This window comes from Saccopteryx bilineata, chromosome 10 (genome assembly GCF_036850765.1).
Source record: "Saccopteryx bilineata isolate mSacBil1 chromosome 10, mSacBil1_pri_phased_curated, whole genome shotgun sequence".
NCBI lineage: Eukaryota > Metazoa > Chordata > Mammalia > Chiroptera > Emballonuridae > Saccopteryx > Saccopteryx bilineata.
Window position 1 is genome coordinate 4411586 of NC_089499.1, and position 22275 is coordinate 4433860.

The 22275-nt window shown below is 54.8% G+C and overlaps 1 protein-coding gene across 1 annotated transcript in view; it reads left to right on the plus strand.

Annotated features, from left to right (window-relative positions):
- The window catches only part of EDEM1 (ER degradation enhancing alpha-mannosidase like protein 1), a 29993-nt gene extending 8231 nt beyond the window's left edge, over window positions 1–21762 (plus strand). Inside the window, exons 3-12 of the mRNA XM_066245960.1 lie at window positions 846–949; window positions 2080–2251; window positions 3230–3413; window positions 7163–7337; window positions 9151–9271; window positions 9722–9892; window positions 11649–11722; window positions 13249–13345; window positions 15843–16046; window positions 18062–21762. Coding sequence (XP_066102057.1) covers window positions 846–949; window positions 2080–2251; window positions 3230–3413; window positions 7163–7337; window positions 9151–9271; window positions 9722–9892; window positions 11649–11722; window positions 13249–13345; window positions 15843–16046; window positions 18062–18151 — 1392 coding nt within the window. The 3' untranslated portion in view covers window positions 18152–21762. The remainder of the gene's footprint in view (window positions 1–845; window positions 950–2079; window positions 2252–3229; window positions 3414–7162; window positions 7338–9150; window positions 9272–9721; window positions 9893–11648; window positions 11723–13248; window positions 13346–15842; window positions 16047–18061) is intronic.
- The last annotated feature ends 513 nt before the right edge of the window (window positions 21763–22275 follow it).

The following is a 22275-nucleotide window of genomic DNA, read 5'->3' on the forward strand; positions in this document are numbered from 1 at the left end:
ATCTTTATAAAAAAAAGCTTTCAGGTCAGAAAGAGATGTCTGCACTTGTTTTCTGTGGCACAGGGAAGTAAAAGAGATGGGGGAAGATGCCCCAGACCAATAAATACTAGGAAATAAGACGCACCTGAAAGAGTGTTGATGAAATGAATTGTTTTCCTTGTTTCTCATGTGTGTCCTTATGATTTCATTCTAGTTCCAGGATTGACATAAACTTCTGAACAGTATGAAAGCATTTCAGTTCAGGTTAATCGGTACAATTTTGTGCCTAGTTTGCACTCACATAGGAGAACCAGCTTGGTATGACGTCATGTCCAGGCACCAAAATAGGACTCTGTAGTTCCGGGCACATTTTTAAAAGGACAGAGCTGTTTGCTTTGTTTTGTTTGATTTGAATGTCACTGGTTTCATGCTGTGCTCCGAAAGATAATACTTCTGTTTCTCAGAGTGTCTGTGGATGAGTCACAAGCAGCAGTCATCTCCTAACTGTCTGGGTCTCCTGGGAGCCCAGCACCCATCCGAGGAGCAGAGGGAGGTCGTGATTTTGCTTCAGCAGTTTGGGGGTTTCCAGAATTTGAGGAATGCCGGTGGCCCTGTGTGAGGGCGAGTGGTTGGGGAAGGTGAGGGGACTGATGACTTCATGAAGAGTGTGTTCACAGGTCTGCCCTTCGCAGGGGTGGCTGTTGAGTTGGAGGCAGTGGCTTGCCACGTGTCCCCAGGCACATTCTGAGAGCTCCCTGGGCCTGTCTGCCGCACGCAGCCGTTAGGTGACGTGGCTCGGCCCTGCGGTCGGCCCGCCTCGGTGTCGTTTCAGGCTGTGGTGATGGTTTGTGTTCCTCTTTTTAAAGATAATGGGAAATTCATCTGAGTTCCAGAAGGCCGTCAAGTTAGTGATCGACACAGTATCATTCGACAGAGATTCCACCGTCCAAGTCTTTGAGGCCACCATAAGGTAAAATAAAGCAGTACATAAAACGACAGCAGGCTTCCCGTGTGTGTGTGCACATGTGCGTGCGTGTGTGTGTGTGTGTGTGTGTGTCTGTCTAGGTTGCCAGCACAGGGCCCAAGCAGAGTCTGTGCAGACCGAGCGGGCGCACCGCCATGTCCTCCTCACTCTTGGATTTGTGTAAACCAGACCAAGTGGCATTCCAGAGGAACTACATCTTGGACAGAACAGAGATGCACGCTTTGACCAATGTGTTAGATAGGTGTCCCCCTAACGTGTGGCGTGTGTGGTCGCACTTCCTCCCTTCGCCGTGTCCTAGGAAAACCCCTACGCGCTTCTGGGGGAAATGAAAGTCCCTGTCTCAGCTGCCTCCCTCAGGTTACCATCTGGGTGGGTTTCCTCCACCTCGTGTCTCTCTCTGGCTAGTGGGCACCGGGCACGTGTTCTGTGCCTGGTTTTGTATCTTGCCTTTTAGCTTGATACAGTGTGACTATTTTTGTTTCATTTAAACTTTTGGGACATTGTATTACTGCGTAATATTCCAGAGGCAATATTTATTTGAAATTGAAATTATGAAAGCCTTCATTCTAAACAAAAGGTCACAGTCCCGTCAGACCACGGGAGGGGACGTCGACCTCAGCCGGCAGCCTCTGTCCTCCCCCGTCCCCCTCACCTGGCCTCTGGACCAGCGGGTGGAGAATTTAGCCGTTGCTTGGCAGTGAAAACAACCCAAATTTCTGAGTATTTGTTGTCTTGCCCTGACCTGGTTCTCATAAGGCTAAGCGTCTTCCCCGAGCGAGAGAATCCAGTGATTTTTTTGGTACTAAAAGGCAATATTTATTCTGAGCGATGGGCGCACTCTGTCTGGGGGAGGTGGTTGAGATTCCACATCTCAGCTGTTCCTTCATGTGGGACGTTCTTGGGACCCTCAGGTGGCTGGCTCCCCCTGACTTCCGTTCAGTGATGCGGTGAACGGAGAATGGATCCGTACCGTCAGGGCTGGAAAGAACTTCAGGGAACACTAAGTCTGGTCCCCCTGAGTCCACCCAGCACGGAGGCCACTTCTGTGCCTGAACCGGGTTGTGTGCCTTGACACCAACGTGACTTTATTGTTGCTCTGTTCCTCCTGTCATTAGGGTCCTGGGAAGCCTCCTTTCTGCCCACAGAATAATAACTGACTCCAAGCAGCCCTTTGGTGACATGACAATTAAGGACTATGATAATGAATTGTTGCACATGGCCCACGACCTGGCCGTGCGGCTCCTCCCCGCCTTTGAAAACACCAAGACAGGAATTCCCTATCCTCGGGTAAGCGGACCGTCCCACAGGTCACCGTCTCACTGACTGCACATCGTGGGTGGTGACCGTGTTGGGGAGGAGAGGGGCTGCTATGCAGGAGGAGGGCTGTGTCTCTGAGAGGATCTGGCCCTAACCTGTGCTGTGAGTGCTTTTCTGCACTTTTGGCCTTCCCTGAGCACCTACTGCATGCTGGGCACACGGCAGCGTGTCTGATGCCACCTCTCCCCAAGGAGGGAGGTCTGCTCCCATGCCCAGCGCTGTCCTTCCACGTGTGGGATGTATGTTCCTGCTGCGGGGCAGCGCGCGAGCTTGTCTTCCTCACTGACGTGGGCACACTTCCCCAAAGGCCCCGTGTGGCTGGGATAGGAGCTCAGTGACCGTGCATTTGAGAGGACCCCGTGGGCCTTCAGTGATGCCTGCACGGACAGGCAAGCTGGCTGCCGGTGCAAGCGCAGGACCCGGAATAAAATTCCGTCCTTGTGGCGTCTGACCGGCCAGGCCCAGAACTCTGGGAACTGAGTTAACCTCGTGGGGGACCAGCAGAGAACGCCAGGTCACGCGCCCCCGTGAGGACACAGTCTGTCGCGTCCCGCTGTGTCTCCTCTCTCTGCCCGTCTGAACTCGTTTACGTTCACGGAGCAGGGGTGAGTCCACAGGAGCTCTCCGCAAGTGTGGAGGTGATTCCACGACTGGCCGGTTTCCAGTGTCCATGGGGCTGTGTGGCCGCGGGCAGAACCTGCCGGAAGAGATAGGCTAGAACAGCCCTGTGACGAGCCCTCAGACTGGCCCTTACTGTGAAGCGAGGCTCCGATGTTCTCATTGGCTTGTTTGTGCCTCTGAAACCCCATACTCTTCCCAGATGTGACGTGGGGGGCGGCGGGCTGGCCCACGCTGCCGTGAGTTCAGTGTGGTGGCTGTGGCCTTGCCTTCTGGCCCTGCAGGTTCCTGGAGAGTTTCCCTGAACCCTTTGTCTCTCCCTGTCCCCAGGTGAATCTAAAGACAGGCGTCCCTCCCGACAGCAATAACGAGACGTGCACGGCGGGCGCGGGTTCCCTCCTCGTGGAGTTTGGGATCCTGAGCCGGCTGCTGGGCGACTCCACGTTTGAGTGGGTGGCCAGGCGTGCGGTGAAAGCCCTTTGGAGCCTCCGCAGCAATGACACAGGACTGTTAGGTGCGGCAGCTCCTTCCCTAGCCATGGGGACTGCGTACATGGGGCCCCTGTCCTTCCTCTTCTCTGCGGTGCCCCTTCCACCCCACGCCTTCTGTCCTGTCTCCACAGAACGGGGAGAGCTCAGACTTCGGCCCTCGGGCCTCCCCCCAGTCTCCTTCCGTGACTTCTGCTTAGAGGGAGGTGGCTCGGGTGCTGGGAAGAGAAGGTTCTGGTCTTCCTGGTCTGAGGGTTCTTCTGATCAGCGTCCCTTGGCCAGTCCCACCCCAAAATAATTTCTAATGAAGATGCAATAGAAAGAGCTGCCTCTGAGGCAGAGTCTCCTGCTCCAGGGTCAGATTTCAGCAGAACACTTTAGAGTTGCTGGGAGACTGGCTCCCTCTTTTACTAAATCTAGGCATGTGGTAGTACTGTCAACCCTCAGTCAACACGGACTTGAACTGTGCAGGTAGATTCAGATGTGGATTTTTTGCATTGAATAATGCAAACCTATTTTCTCTTCCTTGTGATTTTTTTTCTGTTATTTTTTTTTCTTATTTTTTTTTGTATTTTTCTGAAGTTGTAAACGGGGAGGCAGTCAGACAGACTCCCGCATGTGCCCGACCAGGATCCACCCAGCACACCCACCAGGGGGCGATGCTCTGCCCATCTGGGGCGTCGCTCTGCTGCAATCAGAGCCATTCTAGTGCCTGAGGCAGAGGCCACAGAGCCATCCTCAGTGCCGGGCCAACTTTTGCTCCAATGGAGCCTTGGCTGCAGGAGGGGAAGAGAGAGACAGAGAGGAAGGAGAGGGGAGGGGTGGAGAAGCAGATGGGTGCTTCTCCTGTGTGCCCTGGCCGGGAATCAAACCTGGGACTCTTGCACGCCAGGCCGATGCTCTACCACTGAGCCAACCGGCCAGGGCCTTTTCTGTTATTTTTATATTATTTTTTTCAGTGAGAGGAGGGGAGGCAGAGAGACAGACTCCCGAATGCACCCGGACTGGGATCCACCTGGCATGCCCACTAGGGAGCACTGCTCTGCCCATTTAGTGTGTTGCTTCGTTGCTCAGCAATCGAGCTCTTCTTAGTGCCTGAGGCAGAGGCCATGGAGCCATCTTCAATGCTGGGGCCAACTTGTTCCAATCAAGCCATGGCTGCAGGAGGAGAAGAGAGAGAGAGAGAAGCAAGAGGGGGAGGGGTGGAGAAGCATATGGTTGCTTTTCCTATGTGCCCTGACCAGGAATTGAACCTGAGACGTCCATACACTAGGCTGGCTGACACTCTATCACTGAGCCAACCGGCCGCCTTTTTTTTTTTTTTTAAGATTTTTTATTGCCCTGGCCGGTTGGCTCAGCGGTAGAGCATCGGCCTAGCGTGCGAAGGACCCGGGTTCGATTCCCGGCCAGGGCACACAGGAGAAGCGCCCATTTGCTTCTCCACCCCTCCGCCGCACTTTCCTCTCTGTCTCTCTCTTCCCCTCCCGCAGCCAAGGCTCCATTGGAGCAGAGATGGCCCGGGCGCTGGGGATGGCTCTGTGGCCTCTGCCTCAGGTGCTGGAGTGGCTCTGGTCGCAATATGGCGACGCCCAGGATGGGCAGAGCATCGCCCCCTGGGGGGCAGAGCATCGCCCCTGGTGGGCGTGCCGGGTGGATCCCGGTCGGGCGCATGCGGGAGTCTGTCTGACTGTCTCTCCCTGTTTCCAGCTTCAGAAAAATGAAAAAAAAAAAAAAAAAGTAAAAGATTTTTTATTTATTGATTTTAGAGAAAGAGAAGGGAGGAGGGACAGGAAGCATCAGCTCTTAGTAGTTACTTCTCATATGTGCCTTGACCAGGCAAGCCTGGGGTTTTAAACCAGTGACCTCAGCGTTCCAGGTCAGTGCTCTATCTAGTGCACCACCACAGGTCAGACTCTTTCTTATGATTGTCTTTTTTTTTTCTAACTTTATTATGAGAATATAGTATATAATACACGTAACATACAAAGTATGTGTTAATTGACCATTTATGTTACCACTAAGGCTTCTGCTCAACAATAGGATATCAGTAGTTAAAATTTGGGGGCATCCAGGCCTGGCCGGATAGCCCCACTGGTTAAAGCATCCAAAGCACAGAACTTGCTGGTTCAGTCCCTGGTCAGGCCACATACAGGAACAGAACAATGTTCCTGTCTGTCTCTCTGTCTCTCTCCATTCCTCTCTCACTAAAGTCAGTTTAAAATAATTTTTTTTTTAATTAAAAATAAGGTTTGGGGGAATCCAGAGTTATATGTGGATTTTCAACTGCATGGTGGGGTCTGCCCCCTAAAACTCCTGGTTGTTCAGGATCAACTATAGAGTGAAAGCTCCGATTAAACCTATATTAGGTGGGTTGATTTTTCCCTTGAGGTGTTTGGTCAAGATATTACTTTTAAAATTATGAAAATTGTCAATTGTATAAAGTAGGAAGAAAGTGTAATGAATAAGGAACCCCTGTGTAGTCATCCTTCAACCAGTGATTTTCAGTGTTTTGCTAACTCAAAATGTTATTTTAAAATGGGTTTCTACCTCCCATAACTGTCTGACATTGAGGAATATTTTTTTGTCATTGGGAGGAGACTTAATTGGCTTTCCTAGAACCATACAAGACTGCTTTTTAAAGGTGATTTTTACTTTGATGAGTCCTTAACTTCTAACACTTTGATGGTTCCTTAAGTTCTAAAACTTCCTTACAGTTGTATTTAACAACAGCAGAAATGACAAGTCACCCAGCTGGTCACCCCGTCATCACTAAACGGTTAACTAGCGTCACTCCAAGTTGTCAGCTTCTATGTTTTCCACAGGCTCTCTCAGTCTGCCATGTGCAACCTTTTATTTTGTTTTGTTTTGTATTGTTTTATTTTATTTTAGTGAGAGAGAAAGAGGGACAGACAAGGATGGACAGACAGGAAGGGAGAGAGGTGAGAAATTGTTAGTTGTTCATTGATTACTTTCTCATATGTGCCTTGACCGGAGGGCTACAGCTGAGCCAGTGACCCCTTGCTCCAGCCAGCGACCTTGGGCTCAAGCCAGCGACCATGGGGTCATGCCTATGATCCTATGCTTAAACTGGCAACCCTGCGCTCAAGCTGGTGAGCCCACGCTCAAGCCGGTGACCTTGGGGTTTCAAACCTGGGTCCTCAGTGTCCCAGGCCATCACTCCATCCACTGCGCCGCTGCCTGGTCAGGCGCAACTTTTATATACTTTCAAGTTATAGTAGAACCATTTTTATTCTGCCTTACCTTTGGCAAGTCATTAGTATCTTGTTTTCAAAGTTACTGTGTTTGAAATCGACACAATAGTCCATTAGCTCTTCTTCTGATATTGGACATTTGGATTATTTGGTTTTTTCTTTTTTTCCAGATAATATAAATTACATAATTTATGTATCTCTGATGAGCAACAATATTTTTTCTTAAAAACATTTTTTTAGGATAAACTCCCAGGAATTTCTGTGAGTCAAAAGCTGCGAAAACTCTCTTTGTTGTTGAAATGCTTCAAGTGTCCTCCCGGGGCGGGGGCGGGGGGGGGGGGGTGTCAGTCGTTAGGCCCTCAATTCTCCATTCGAGTCTCGAGTCTCGGAAGGGGCTCCTGGCTGTCTGTGCCACTGTGAAGACCGACAGGGCTTCGGGGACCGGCTGCCGTTCCTTGCCGTCCTGCCAAGGACAGAGGTGTCCAGACGCCGGGCCCTGTAGGAGGCCTGCCCCCTCCGCCCCCCAGACAGCCGGGACCTGACATGCTCTGTCTTTCTTGCAGGCAATGTTGTCAACATCCAAACGGGCCACTGGGTTGGGAAGCAGAGCGGCTTGGGTGCTGGCTTGGACTCCTTCTATGAATACCTCTTGAAGTCTTACATTCTCTTTGGAGAGAAAGAGGATCTGGACATGTTCGACGCTGCCTACCGGAGCATTCAGAACTACTTGCGGAGAGGGTACGCCGCCCCAACTTCTTCCCTGCGGCCCTGTGAGGCAGGCAGGGGGCCTCCATGTTCTCCTCACCGTGAACTCACGGGGTCTCGGCCCTCATCCGCTGTTTGTCAGCCATTTGGGGGTGAGGAGGTATAGTTGCTGTCTACTGCCACATAACAGCTCACCCCAAAACTTGGTGCTTAGAACAGCAGGCAGTATGTCACCCGGGGCCTGAGGGTCAGGAGCCAGCAGTGGCCCAGCTGAGCAGGGGTCTCACGAGGTTGTCCCCAAGCTGGGGGTCCACTTCCAGGCTCAGCCACGTGGCAAAGGCCCCACCCATCTGCTGGGGGGGGTCTCGGTTCCTTGGGCCTCTCTGTGGGCAGCTTCCCACTGAGGGCGACCCAAATGGAAGCCACATGCTTTCGTGACCCAACCTCAGAGTGACAAAGCCACACTGCCTGACCTTGGTCACTCAGAGTGACAAAGCCACACCGCCCGACCTTGGTCACGCAGTGGGCCTGAGTTAGTGCAGGAGGGGACTGCACAAGGGCGTGACTGCAGGGAGACAGGTATCCTGGGGACTGGCTTCCTCAAGGGGTGACACGTCCCTGTGTGTGACTGGGCTTTAACTGCAGGTAGAACTGTAATGCAGGACAATTACGGGTCTTTTTGGTTCTTGTACTTTACAAAGAGCTGTTAGGATTGGTCTTGATTCCTAGTGGGAGCAAGGACAGCAGCCACAATCCTCCCTCTGCATTTGTCTAAAATAGCAGTGTTTCTGCTTCTCGGCTGTGCATTCAGGATGGCGGCTGCAGTGGCTTTCACCCTGATGTCACCTGTCCCCCAGGCCTTCCTCTTCTAGCTCCTGAACTTCCTGCGTGGCAGGCTCGGTCCTGGACCCACTTCCCCACCTGCTGTCGTAGGAACCACTCTGCGAGCACTGCGTTCCACTCACAGGCTGTTTGGCCAGAGTTCAGCCATTTTTACTTTTTTTTTTTTTTTTTTTTTTTTTTTTTTTTTGTTTTTTTTTGTTTTATTTTTTCTGAAGCTGGAAACGGGGAGAGACAGACAGACTCCCGCATGCGCCGGACCGGGATCCACCCGGCACGCCCACCGGGGGCTACGCTTTGCCCACCAGGGGGCGATGCTCTGCCCCTCCGGGGCGTCGCTCTGCCGCGACCAGAGCCACTCTAGCGCCTGGGGCAGAGGCCAAGGAGCCATCCCCAGCGCCCGGGCCATCTTTGCTCCAATGGAGCCCCGGCTGCGGGAGGGGAAGAGAGAGACAGAGAGGAAGGAGGGGGGTGGAGAAGCAAATGGGCGCCTCTCCTATGTGCCCTGGCCGGGAATCGAACCCGGGTCCCCCGCACGCCAGGCCGACGCTCTACCGCTGAGCCAACCGGCCAGGGCCCATTTTTACTTTTTAAAGCCTCAGACTAAACTGAGTGGCGACCCCCTGAGCGTCTTGCTCTGACGTGTTCCTCCAGGCCCCGTCGTGGAGGGTCTTATTAGAGAAGAGACTCGTTAGAGAAATAGCTGGGCTTCCCCACCCAGGTCAAATCCCACGCAGATCCGTGCTGCGCACCACGTCCCGTTCCGTGGCCCTGTTCGCAAACCTGAACGTCACCGTGCTCTGCGGAGGACAGTGAGGTCCGACCTGTGCCGGTGCTGAGTCACCACCTCTGTGCATCTGTCTCTGTGGGCTTAAAGCGGGACATAGGAGGGGGCTGATGTTGACGCCACTGAAGTTAAACTACCAGGAGGGGCTGCTGGTGGGCAGAGTCTGGGCCCTGGCGGGGACCCCTCCTCTCATCCTGCCCGTTCTGCTCGCGCCCTCAGTCGGGAAGCCTGCAATGAAGGGGAAGGGGACCCCCCGCTGTACGTCAACGTGAACATGTTCAGTGGGCAGCTGATGAACACGTGGATCGACTCCCTGCAGGCCTTCTTCCCCGGGCTGCAGGTACGCCGCCATCCCCGCGGGGGCGGGGCCTGCTTCCGCTCTCCCTCCGCGGTACCCGTGCATCCCCCGGCTCCTCCGGACGTGGGAGGCCAGTAGCAGAGTCTGTCACGGTCATTCTGCTCGTGCACCCAATGCCCGAATGCTGAACAGAACCCGGAAGAGTGTGAAGCCGTGCCCAGAAAGTGACTGTGTGTCATTCTTGGGTGCCCCTGTCGGCTGCCACTTCCTGCTCATGGGCGCAGTGAACCCCGGTCATGTGCCGGTCCCACCCACCTGGCATTGATGGCCCCACAGGCAGGGTGTCTCTTGCTCTGGGTTGCTACGTTGGGGTTGGTCTTGTCTCCAACCCAGCGTGCGTGGTGGGTGGGTGGAGGCAGAGCCCAGGGCCTTCGTGTCACCTCTTGCCACCGTGGGAGAGGCGTCTCAGCCCGGCGACCTGTCTCGCCGCAGGTCCTGATAGGAGACGTGGAGGATGCCATCTGCCTGCATGCCTTTTACTATGCCATCTGGAAGCGGTACGGGGCCCTCCCGGAGAGGTACAACTGGCAACTGCAGGCGCCCGATGTGCTCTTCTACCCGCTGCGGCCGGAGCTGGTGGAATCCACGTACCTCCTCTACCAGGTGCGCGTCTGCCACACGCTGCCGTGGGTTTCGCTGCGGGGACGGCCTGGGGCTGCGGGTTCTCAGCGAGCGTCTGCTGGCTGTGGGGCTGCGCTCTCTTGTGACTCTGATAGTGACCGCCTGTGCAGTCTTGCTGGGAGTGTCACTCGCGGTTCCACAGGACAGAGAGCATCTGCGGGCACGTATTTAAACCTAACATTCTGCAAAGCCGAATCGTGTCTTTACTCACGTCTCCCAGCCTCAGATAATCAAAGTTGACTTGGCGCTCAGTCTTTTCCCAAATTTATTTGACCAAACAACTCTTTCCGGGGACGTGGTTGAAGTACTGTGGAGCTCAGTCTATGTAACAATTATTCAGACAAAAGAGTTCTTTTTTATTGGTTGTAAGGGAAAGTTTGGGAGTCATTGAAATGCCTGTTTTTGTTTAATGCTAAAAACAGAGCGTTCATCTTTTGTGCAATGACTCTCGTGCCGAAGGGGGTGTCACTACCGGTGAAGTCTTCTCCCCCGTGGTTTCAGGCAGGTGTTCATACTCTGCCTGCCATCCATACATTCCCGCTGAGCGTCCTCGGTGGTCACTGCCCGAGACACTGGCCAGTGTGAGGCTGGCAGACCAGGACTGGCAGCTGCGAGGGCAGGCCCCCCGGGACGTCCCAACCTGTGAGCGCTGCAGGAGGGCTGGCAGTGGTTAAACTTCAGTCACTAGTTTTCTGGTACGGAATCCTTGTCCTCTGCTCCTGGAGGAAAAGGGAGGAGTCCAGTGACACTGGGAGGAGCCCTCTGCCTCGGGGGTTTTGGTTAGCCTCTCTGGACAGGGACGGGACGGGGTGCCCTCTGCGTGCCTCCCTGAGCCCAGGGCGGAGGCCGCGCGCTCTGGGTCCGACGGGCTTGGTGCTGCCCGAGTTCTCGGCAGCTTGGTCTGCGGCCCTCAGGTTTCTCTGGACTCCTGTGTGTGCCTCTTCCCGTTCTCAGCGTCTTCCTGTGGGGGGGGGGGGGGCTCTTTGCTCCGAGTCCAGAGACCCCTCCTCCTGCGAGCCTCACCTCACCTCGGGAGCCCCTCCGTCTTCTCCCAACCCAGCGACAGCCACCCTTCAGCTCTATGCTTTTGCGCTGATGTTGGCACTGGGCATGAACTAAAGATGGCCCCAAACTTTTAGGCCATTTGTGGGGTGAAGTCTCACCTTCCCAGAGAAGTTTTTGTAACAAAACCGTCTCTGGGTTGTGACAACTCAGTGTGCGCCCCCAGGGCTGAGCTCCAGGGTGATCGGAGAGGCCAGTGAGCCTCCCTCAGGGACCAAGTCAGCTCCCTCGGCCTCTGCCTCTGCCTCTGCTCCCGAGGCCCCGAGGCCCAGGGCGAGTCCTGCCTCTCTGCGCCCGCAGCTTGTGTTTCTGGAGAGTTCCGAGGCCAGGCAGAGGCTGGGTCTGCCCTCCACGGGCCCCGCAGCGAGGCCGGGCTTGTGCCTGGTCGCAGGGGCTCAGGAACAAAGTCGGGTCTGCTTCTGCCCAGGAGCAGCTGCCTCGACCCCGCGTAACCTCAAACAGGCGTCGCTGGCTCTGACGTGCCTCAGACACCTTGTCCTGTAGCTCTCGGAGCCCTTCCGGATGAAGTGGGCCGCGCCACGGCCTCTGCCCCAGACTCGCCCGCTCAGAAATTCCTCCGCCCCACGGTGTGCTGCGGGCGTGTCCGTGTCCGCCGCCCTGCGGGCGTGTCCGTGTCCGCCGCCCTGCGGGTCACACGCTGCTGTGCTCTCTCTAGGCCACCAAGAACCCCTTCTACCTCCACGTGGGCATGGACATTCTGCAGAGCCTGGAGAAGTACACGAAAGTCAAGTGGGTCTTATGAGTTCCTTCCCTTTTCTGTGGCCACGGGCGATTTATTTTGAGCTGTTCTGGGGAAACATTATTCTCTCTTGCATTTTAATGTAAAGGACGGGTCATTAATTTAATTTTGTAGGAAATTGCTTCCTTCTTGTGTGATAGACCCTGTCCGTTATAGTGGGAATGGCTCTTTATTTTTTTGCCCTGTTTGTCTGTAAGGTTCTGGCAGACTGTGTATTCTTTTTAAGTAATTAATTTTCCTTAGTTTTATAAATACTACACACACTAAAAGCTCGGGGAGTACCACAGAAACATAGACAGTGTTGTCACTGTACTGCCCACGTGCAGCGGGGAGCAGCCAGCCTTTACGTCTCTGCTGATGATCGTTTTTATGTTTGTATAGATGTTTGCGTGTGTGCGTGCGTGGGGGGTATGTGTGCATATGTGTGTGGATATGTTGGGTATGTGTGTATGTGTGTATATATGTGGGTATGTGTATGTGTGTATATGTTTATATGTGAATATGTGTGTATATGTTTACATGTGTGTATATGTGTGTGCATATATGTGGGTATGTGTGTATGTGTGTACAAGTGTATGTGGATATGTTTATATGTGTGTATATAGGTATGTATATGTGTATATGTGCATATATATGGGTATATGTTTGTGTATATGTATGTATGTGGGTATGTGTGTGTATATGTGGGTATATGTGTGTGTTTGTGTGTGTTTATATGTGAGTATGTGTATATGTTTATATGTGTGTGTATATATGTGTATATGTGTATGTATATGTGTATATGTGCATATATGTGGGTATGGTGTATGTGGGTATATGGGTATGTGTGTGTATATGTGGGTATACGTGTGTGTTTATATGTGAGTATGTGTATATGTTTATATGTGTATGTATTTGTGTATATGTGTATGTATATGTGTATATGTGCATATATGTGGGTATGTGTGTGTATATGGGTATTTGTGTGTATGTTTATATGTGGGTATATATGTGTGTATGTGTGTGGGTGTTTATGTGAGTATATGTGGGTATATGTGTGTTTATATGTGTGTATGTGTATATATGTGTGTATATATGTGTCTGTAAGTATATAAAAAGCTCTGCTTCAGCTCTGTGACCTACTTTTCTCACCTAGCGGTGTATCATAAGTATTTTCTTATACTGTTTTAGACTCTAAATGATACATCAGTTCTATAAACATTAGTACAAAAGAGTAAACCAGTCCTTCTGCATGTGTCGCCAGGCTTTTCCTTGGTGTCCTGTTATGCTTTTGACAAACACCTGCCAGCACCCCCGCCTCCCGCCCCCCTGCAGCTAACCTGGTGATTTGGCTGCCAAACCCATCTTTAAATGAATCCGCAGATGAGGCTGAAAACAGGCAACCTTTAAGCCTAGCATAATTTGCCTGTCGCATGACGTGTGACTGTGTGCTGGAACACTGTTAGGAGACCGCTCCTGCTGCGTGAAGGGGTGCGGGCGCTGGGTGGCGCAGGGCTGACCGGGAGTCGCTTTGCAGGTGCGGGTACGCCACGCTGCACCACGTCATCCACAAGTCCAAGGAGGACCGCATGGAGAGCTTCTTCCTCAGCGAGACCTGCAAGTACCTCTACCTGGTACGTGTGCCGAGCTCCCCAGGGCACGCCCGCCACGCTCCCGCTGGGCGGTGTGCTGGCCCAGGACACGGGGCCCAGAAGCGTGTCAGTCCCCTCCGCGGTCTCTAACCCGGGTGTGGGGGCGGCACTGTCAGGTAAACAAGATGCGAGCAGGTGCTGACTGTGCGAAGTGTAAGAGGTCCGTGGAGCACCCACGGCAGTGTGCTGGTCGGGGGCCTCCTGGGGCAGGGGGCCGGGTCTGAGGGCTCACTTCTCTGGGGGGGGGTGAGCTTGGCTGAGAGCCATGGCCAGGCCGGCTCTCTGACGACACCCAACTTCTCGTGTGTGTGGGGACAGAACTGCCCTGGAAGGGACCTCAGGGATCAGTCAGGGTTCATCGTGCAGTCGCATAGACAGCTCAGGCGAGTCGCCCAGGGTTCTCGGGTGACTCTGGCAGAGCTGGGGCTCGAACCCCTGTTCTGACTCCTTCAGTGTTGTTCCTGCTTAGCACACACTGCACGAAGCGCTGTGCTCAGCATGGCTACATGCAAAGGACACTTCCCCAAAGGCCAGAGGGGCGGGACTTCCTGGTGGTGGCAGCATGGTGACTGAGAGCTTGGGCTGTTATCTAGATTAGCGGCTCCCAGGCTGGGACTGAGTTTCTGGGTCTTTTGTTAATTGCAGCCCCTGTTGAATCCAATCCTTTTTTTTTTTCTTCTGAAGTTAGAAGCGGGGAGGCAGACAGACAAACTCCTGCATGCACCCTGACCGAGATCCACCCGGCATGCCCACCAGGGGGCGATGCCCTGCCCATCTGGGGCATTGCTCTGTTGCAACCAGAGCCATTCTAGCACCTGAGGTGGAGGCCATGGAGCCATCCTCAGTGCCCAGGCCAACTTTGCTCCAATGGAGCCCTGGCTGCAGGAGGGGAAGAGAGAGACAGAGAGGAAGGAGAGGGGGCAGGGTGGAGAAGCAGATGGGCACTTCTGTGTGCCCTGGCCGGGTATCAAAACCAGGACTTCCACACCCTGGGCCGACTCTCTACCACTGAGTCAACTAGCCAAGGCCTGAATCAGATTCTTTAGAAATGGGCACAGGAGTCTGTAGTTTCAACAGGTGGCTCATGACAGTACAAAGCCAGTTTATGGAAGTGCTGGTCCCATGCTTGGCTTCTGGCATGACTTTCCACAGGAGACCACAGAGGAGGCGTGTCCCCCGCCGCCGCATGGTCCGGCCAGTGGGAGACAGCTGTCCTGCTCCCAGACCCCACATGCCAGGCCCCTCCCACAGCACAGCAGGGTGGTGACACAGGCTGGCCGGGGCCTGGCTGCAACCCGTGCAGCCACCACACTGTGGGGATGTCCTCGGGGTGGGTGTGCAGTGAGGGAGGGAGACCCCGAGGGTCAGGGGAGGACGCTGGGCCCGCCCTGGCCGCTGGCCGCTGTGTGGGTACGGGCAGCGCGGGGCCTCGTTCTCCCTCGTTGGTTCAGTACCTGAGGTGACTGTAAGGTGTCTTCCATCTAAGATTCTTTTTTTTTTGTTTTGTTTTGTTTTTTGTATTTTTCTGAAGCTGGAAATGGGGAGAGACAGTCAGACAGAATCCCGCATGCACCCGACCGGGATCCACCCGGCACGCCCACCAGGGGCGACGCTCTGCCCACCAGGGGGCGATGCTCTGCCCTTCCGGGACATCGCTCTGTTGCGACCAGAGCCACTCCAGCACCTGGGGCAGAGGCCAAGGAGCCATCCCCAGCGCCCGGGCCATCTTTGCTCCAATGGAGCCTCGCTGCGGGAGGGGAAGAGAGAGACAGAGAGGAAGGAGAGGGGGAGGGGTGGAGAAGCAGATGGGCGCTTCTCCTGTGTGCCCTGGCTGGGAATCGAACCTGGGACCTCTGCACGCCAGGCCAACGCTCTACCACTGAGCCAACCAGCCAGGGCCCCATCTGAGATTCTAAATGTCCACTTGCTCAGCATCTACTGCACACCTGCCCTCCCCCACCAGCCCGGCCCGTCCTGGGCGAGGTGTTCTCCCTGCTACCCCCTGCGCCCACCCTTGAAGGAAGGACTGCCTGTGTGCCCTGTGTCCTCAGGGCCCAGCCTGTGTCCTGACAGGAATGATCTGGATGGTGGCCCATGTGCTGGGGACACCAAGAGGGATAAAACACCTACAGTGTGCAAGGTGCAGATAGCTCCAGGACTCCAGCATGAGAACTGTTGGGGAGCAGTGGGGGTCGTCCAGAGGGCTTCTGTAGACTGCCAAAGGTGGTCCTAGCCCTGGGCCTTGTGACTCTCTAGGTCAGGGGTGGGGTCATCTGAGTTTAAGCGGAATTGGTGACTGAGACTCGTAGCCAGGTTGGGAACCAGGTTAATTGACGCCTTTCCGCCCATGGCCGCTAGAAGCCTGCGGGCCAAGCCCACTTTCCTTCCTGCCCAGTCGGAGTTGGGACACACCCCTCGGATTGGGGCCCTTCCTGCTACAGTTACCAACTGTTTCTTTTCTCGTGTTCTTTCCCACCAGCTGTTTGATGAGGAGAATCCAGTGCATAAGTCTGGGACCAGATACATGTTTACAACTGAGGGACACATTGTGTCTGTGGACAAGCACCTTCGGGAGTCCCCGTGGAAGGAGTTCTTTCCTGCAGAGGGAGGGCGGGACCCAGAGGGGAAGGCGGTGCACAGGCCTAAGTCTCACGTCCTAAGAGTCATCAACTCCAGCTCCAACGTAAGTCAAGTCCTAAGTCGCTGCTTCCAGGTGTGCGTGCGTTCGGGAGAGGTGCACACACAGCACTAGCTGGCGCACTCCGATTGGGTGATCTGAAAGGAGTCTCTCAAACGCCATGTGTGTAGGTGTCGTCGGGGTGTGGGAAACCCCAGGAGTGGCCGCACACCGTCACCCCCAGCCGCAGGGGCCGGTGGGAGAGGCGTGAGGGAGGGTCGGCCTCCGGGCAGTGACCTGCAGGAATGAGCCCACCGAGGGGGCACTTGACCCTCCTTCCTTCTGTCTCTGGAAGCCAGCAGGCCGGGGGACCTGCTGTTTAACCCCTCAGGGCCAGAGCAGGGTGGGTCCAGGGGCAGGTGGAGGAGCTGCAGCGAACCCCTCCCAGGACAGAAGCAGCGGTCATTGGTCACCAACTTTAGGAAGGTGCTCTTGAAGGACAGTGCAGGGCGGTTCCAGTCGGCAGGTAGAGCACCAGGTGAGCCGCGGGAAGCCGTGGGGCGTCCAAGCCTCAGTGCTTCGAGTCAACAGGAAGGTTTGGCGTGAGGCTGAGGAAGCGGCCCGCGCGTTAGCTGAAACATCAGACCCCTGGATGCCATCTCCTCGGAAAGAGTCTCGGTGGCAGAGGGTCCCGCCCCAGCCCCCCAGGCTGGCAGCCTTTCACCCAGACTCCGCGTCAGGCCTCCCATCAGTCTCCCATGGAAGGTCTCGAGTCGCCCAGATTTCCAAGCTCGGGTCACAGTCGTATGGCAGAGCCAGGGCTGGGCCGGAAGGTGATGACCATGTGATAAACTCGATCACGTCACCGGGGTTGGGGCCGATCCGAGGGGCCCTGGTTCTGCATGGGTCCTGCCCAGCGGGGAGCCCAGTCCTGGCCCGGGTTTTTGAGGAGGGGACGGCGCAGTGCTATTGAGACAGGACAGAGGAACCGCCTGCCGGGGAAGGTCAGGAGGGCCCCCCCAGGGGATGGCCCTTCAGTGGGTCCTGGGGGAGAGGAGGCCCTCCCAGGACCGGCCGCTGAGGCGGAACAGAGTGCGGGTGGGACACAGGACAGCTGGCAGGCCCCGTCGGGCCGGACCTCTCGAGCACGAGGCCTGGGCAGGGTGAGCTCTGGTTCAGAGCAGCAGGAAAATGTTCCTTTGGGGAAGAGCCTGTGACGGGTGAGGGGTGGAAACTTTCCAGATAACATGTTTGGTTTTCAAACTCCCTCTTCTCTGACGGGAGACAAAAGGCCTTCATGACAAAAAGGAAAAAAAAAAGTGGCACTCTTCAGCATTTAGGTGTGGCTGTGTATGAAAAGAACCGCAAACTCAGAAAACCAAAGGGTTTCCAAAGAGCTAAAGAGTGTCTGCAGTTCTGGGCGGATCAGGGACCCGAGGTGCAGCGGGGGTTCTGGGCGGATCAGGGACCCGCGGTGCAGCGGGGGTCCTGGGCGGATCAGGGACCCACGGGAAGTCAGCAGGGGGCCGTCTCCTCCAGGAGGCGAGGGTATCACGGTCCATCGGGGGGCTCTCAGCTGGATGCTTCTGCTCCTGCTCCTTAAGGGACATCAGGTGATGACTGGGGACAATCTCAGTTGTCACATCTTGGGTGTCAAGGCGTCAGGGGTTGTCTAGTGGCTGGGGACAGGGTGCTGCTGACCCCCATGCAGCACACAGGACAGCCCGGTGTCTGCCCAGCCGGGAGGAGGCCCTCCAACCACAGTTCCCGATGAACACATGGATTTTTTTTTTTTTTATAGAGACAGAGAGAGAGTCAGCGAGAGGGACAGACAGGGACAGACAGACAGGAATGGAGAGAGATGAGAAGCATCAATCATCAGTTTTTCATTGCGACACCTTAGTTGTTCATTGATTGCTCTCTCATATGTGCCTTGACCGCGGGCCTTCAGCAGACCGAGTAACCCCTTGCTCAAGCCAGCGACCTTGTCCGACGCTCTATCCACTGCGCCACCGCCTGGTCAGGCGAACACATGGATTTTGAATTTGAAATCCCCACTGTCCCTCCCCTTTTCTTTCCAGTGCAATCGTGTTCCTGATGAGAGGAGGTACTCCCTGCCCTTAAAGAGTGTCTACATGCGGCAGATTGACCAGATGGTTGGCCTGATCTGAGCTGCGCCCTTGTGGGGCCCATCTGAGCTGGGACCAATCCTCCGGGCCGGGCCCAGGCCCGTCTCAGAGGGAGGAGCGCGAGTCTGGCCCTTCACGGTGCCGTAGGAAGCCCGTCCAGCCCTCAGCTACATGTAGTAGAGTCCTGCTTACTTTAGTGTTTTTCTTCCGTTCAATAAAACGCCCAGTTTTTCTTAAGGATATAAAGTGAGAAGGTCCATAGCAGTTGGCTTCTTATGACACGCTGGCGTCACTCAGCGCAGCGGACAGCTCTTCGTACTTTCTTCACCCTGTGGGATTCCGCAATCTCCTCTCTCCGCCAGCGCTCGCCGCCTCTCTGTTGGCTGACAGAGAACAGAACTGCTGTGCAAAGGGCCTGAGGCTCACTTGGCATCCCTGTTTATCGCCTTTGTCATCCTTTTTCTCTTCCATTGGATAATTGGGCTCTCCCCCAGATGTCCACCCATGATTTTGGATCACATGGACCAAAAAAAAAATCACCCAGTAATTCATTTGCACCCCAAGTAACCTTCGCAGTATTACCAGTTACTTGCTTACAAATAGTGGTGTTGACTGAACGCTGACAGGCGGTCTGTGACGTCATCAGACTGTAGAAGCTGACCGGGCAGACCTCGATGTATCTTACATGGACTCTGAACTTAACCTGAGGAGCTCTCGTAGTTCCGGAACCAGCTGCCTTGGAGGGAGGGCCAAGTACCCATGAGTGTCTGAGCTCCCATCGTCTCCTCTTTACCAGCCAAGGACGCTCCGTTCTGACCGCGCTTGGGGTGGGTGTTCGTTCTGCTGCTGTTTCCTGTGTCTAGTGCCAATTACCTAAGTCAGGGAGGAGGAAGTGATCAGCTGGGTGACCTTCTAGCACCCTGGAGCCGGGTCTCTGTGTGAGGCAGGCGGTAGATTAGTGCCTTACATGACGGATGTCACAGCTGCAGGGACGGTTTTAACAGGCTGGTTTGTATTGCCACTGTGGGGCGGGACCACAGTGAAAGGTGGTGGGGTGGGGATTAGTTAGGAAGGGTCTGGAATGTCTTGGCCAGTCGTTGCCTTTCAGCCTGATATTTTGAGCAAGTGTTTATAAGGAGGAAGTTGTGCCAAAATGCCCTCTTTCCTTGTCCCTTATTTCCTTCGCCAGAACGGAAGTGTCTCTCTCTGAACCTGTGCTGAGTGCTCACACAGAGATGGCCTCGAGCCCGTGCCACCGCGGGGGCCGAGAGGAATCCCAGCGGAAAGGGCAGGAGGCCTCTGAACTTCCGACCTCTTCTTTCCTGTCGCTCACCTGTCACTGCCCACACACCTCAAATTATTTCATTTGAGTCTTTTGAAAATGTTTCCATTGATACGAGGGAGAGAGAGAAGCATCCACTCGTGTCACAGAGCGGCTCCATTTCAGCTGAGCGCGCACTGGCTGCTTCTCTCACGTGCCCTGATGGGGGGCGGGGTCAGACCCACAGCCTCTGGGTCACCAGGTCAACACCTCGTCCACTGAGCCCCCTGCCCCCAGCCAGGGCTCCTTTTATTCTTTTTAAAACTAGAAGTGTAAGCCATTGTGTCATCAGTCAAAAGGCAGACATTTTATTCTTTCCTGGAAATTTGTGTTCTTGTTTTTTAAAAGACGTATAATTGAGTTCTTCAAGATTTTTAAAAGGGGGGTTTTCAGTAATAAAGGTGTCGCATCCATCTTTTAAACATTTACTATGCAAATTGTTCTAAAGTAGAGGAATCCAGTGCTTCTGTTTTACTGTTTGTTCTTCATTTCAGAAGCATTCTGTTCATCAACATTGTCTCCTCTGCTAAATAGAAAATTTTCTTGGAGGAGTGGATACATTTTAGATGTGTTCATTAACTCGGTAAAACCAGGATGTCTCGTTTTCGATACACGCAAGCAGGAGCGTCCCCTTTCTCTCCCGGGATGAGCCGAGGCAGGGCCTCCCTGGCCCACGTGGGAGAACCAGCGGGTCACTTTCGGCATGAAAGTGGGTCCCTCGAGCACCTGCTTCCTCTCCTGGTGCCGTCGGGCTTCCCTCCTGGCTCCTGTGACCACACGCAGCACTCCACACCCCTCGACCCCTCTGTCCGGGCCTCCGCCCCCGCCCCCGCCAGGCCCTTCTTCCGCTTCGGGCTCCGGAGTGGGACCCTTGCCCGCGCACCGGGGGCCCCAGGGCCTCCAGGGTGACGCGAGACGTGTCTGTGTTGTCTCTCTCGCTCTCCAGGCACTGGACTGCCCCAGAGTGAGAGGTCACTGCGCACTTGTTCTGGGGCGGCCCTTCGAGCCAAGTGCAAAGCTTGCTGGTTTTCTTTCTGGAAACCGGGTCGCCGCAGACCTGGCTGTTCCTGCTGTTCCGCGCTGGGGGCCGCCGGTGGGGCCGGGGAGGCTGAGCAGGAAGCCCCCGGTCCCCTCGCTGGACTCTGCCCCGAGCGCCCTGACACCACGTCACCTCTGGAGCAGCAGTGCGCCTGCGCCATCCTCGGGGTCCGTCCGGGCGGGGGGCCACTCTGCTCTGGTCACGGTGAATGGGGTCTGGGAGAACCTTCATGCAAGCTGCCTTCCAGGTAGGCGTGCTGGAGAACGAGGTGACAGAAGTGTGGGCCAGCTCTCCAACTGTGCTGGCCTGGCCGTCTCCACCTGGTCCAGTCCGGCCCTCACACCTTCCCTGCAGGTGGCCCTGCTCTCCCTGTGGGGGACCCGCCCTGCACAGAGGCTGGCCTGGGCCGTGGGGTAGGCACGCCTCACTTCTGTCGTCTCCTGCGGGTTGATATGCAGGGTGCTGGTGACTTTAGAGGACAGTCCTCAGGCCCTGGCTGGGCAAGCGCAGTGGTGCCGTCAGGGGGCCTGGACCTGACCCCCCGAGCCCCACCCTGCCCCAGATCTTTCCTTAGCTCAGTTCACTGAAGGACCGCGGGCTGGGCACCTGACCTTCCTTTCTCTCCGGGGCGGGGCTCCAGAGTCTCTCTCTGATGCTTTCCAGGGTTGCGCTGGCCACTGGCAGGGCTGGCGCCCACCCTCACCCTCGCCAGAGTGGCCGAGCGGGTCCTTTCGGAAACAGACCTCCATCTTTCCTCTCCCATCAGCACCCAGCTTCCGCCCTATGGATGTGGCGGGCTGGGCTGGGCTGGGCGGGGCTGGTGTCCCCAGGGCTCAGGGCGAGGTCCCGGCCTGAATGTGGACGGCAGCCTAGTGACAATGGTCAGTACCTGTGGACCTTCCTGATTCGTTACCCCCTCCCCCCTCTTCCCGAGAGGCAGAGAAATATTTTTCAAGGTATTTTGTTGTAGTTTTAAATAGCAAAACACAAGCTGCGTTTTTATTTATTGTGCACAAGGAAGGTAAATCTGTTTTTTAAATATCTAGAGTCGGAAGCTCTGGAAAAACCTACAGAAATATACAAATGCTTCTCTCCGTAATGTGCAATATGCTTTGCAACTAGAGATGATATTTTATGTCTAATCTGTAAATAAGAAATGTATTTAAATTAAAAGGGAGCTTTTTTTGTAAAAGGACCAAATGTTCTTTTATAAATGTACTAAGAAATATCTTGCTCTTTGAAATTTATTAGGATTTCTATGAACAATTTTTATTAAAGTATTCTTTGTTTTTTGAGTTGTCACTTGATTCGTCCTTCCTCTACTCACATGGGCACAGGACATGCAGAATATGGGTGGGGGGACTATAAAACGAGAAGAATAAAAATAATCTGTTTTTTTACAGCTAAGCCCTGAGTACTCCCCCCAGATTTACCTGTCACCTTCAGTAACTGTCCTACACATCTGGTGACAGTCCCTCTGAACGACCTGTGTCCTGCCCTGCCCTCCTCTCCACACCAGCCTTCCTTCTCCCCGGGCAGACTCCACTCAGTTCCTGTTGCCAGTCTGTCCCGTGGTCGGGGGACGGTCCTGTCTCCTGCCCTCCCACAGGGAAGGTGGTCATGGCTCCTGCACTCGATGTGGGGGCACTGCCCAGGGGAAACGCAGGCCGGGGGCGTTCCAGGGGGACGGGACGGAATCTTGAAGACGATTCTGCCCCTGTGACATCCTGGTGCCCCAGTGTTGTCTTATAGGCAATCCTCATGAGGCTTTTTAAAAAATCTGAGTTACAAGATGTCTTAATTCTT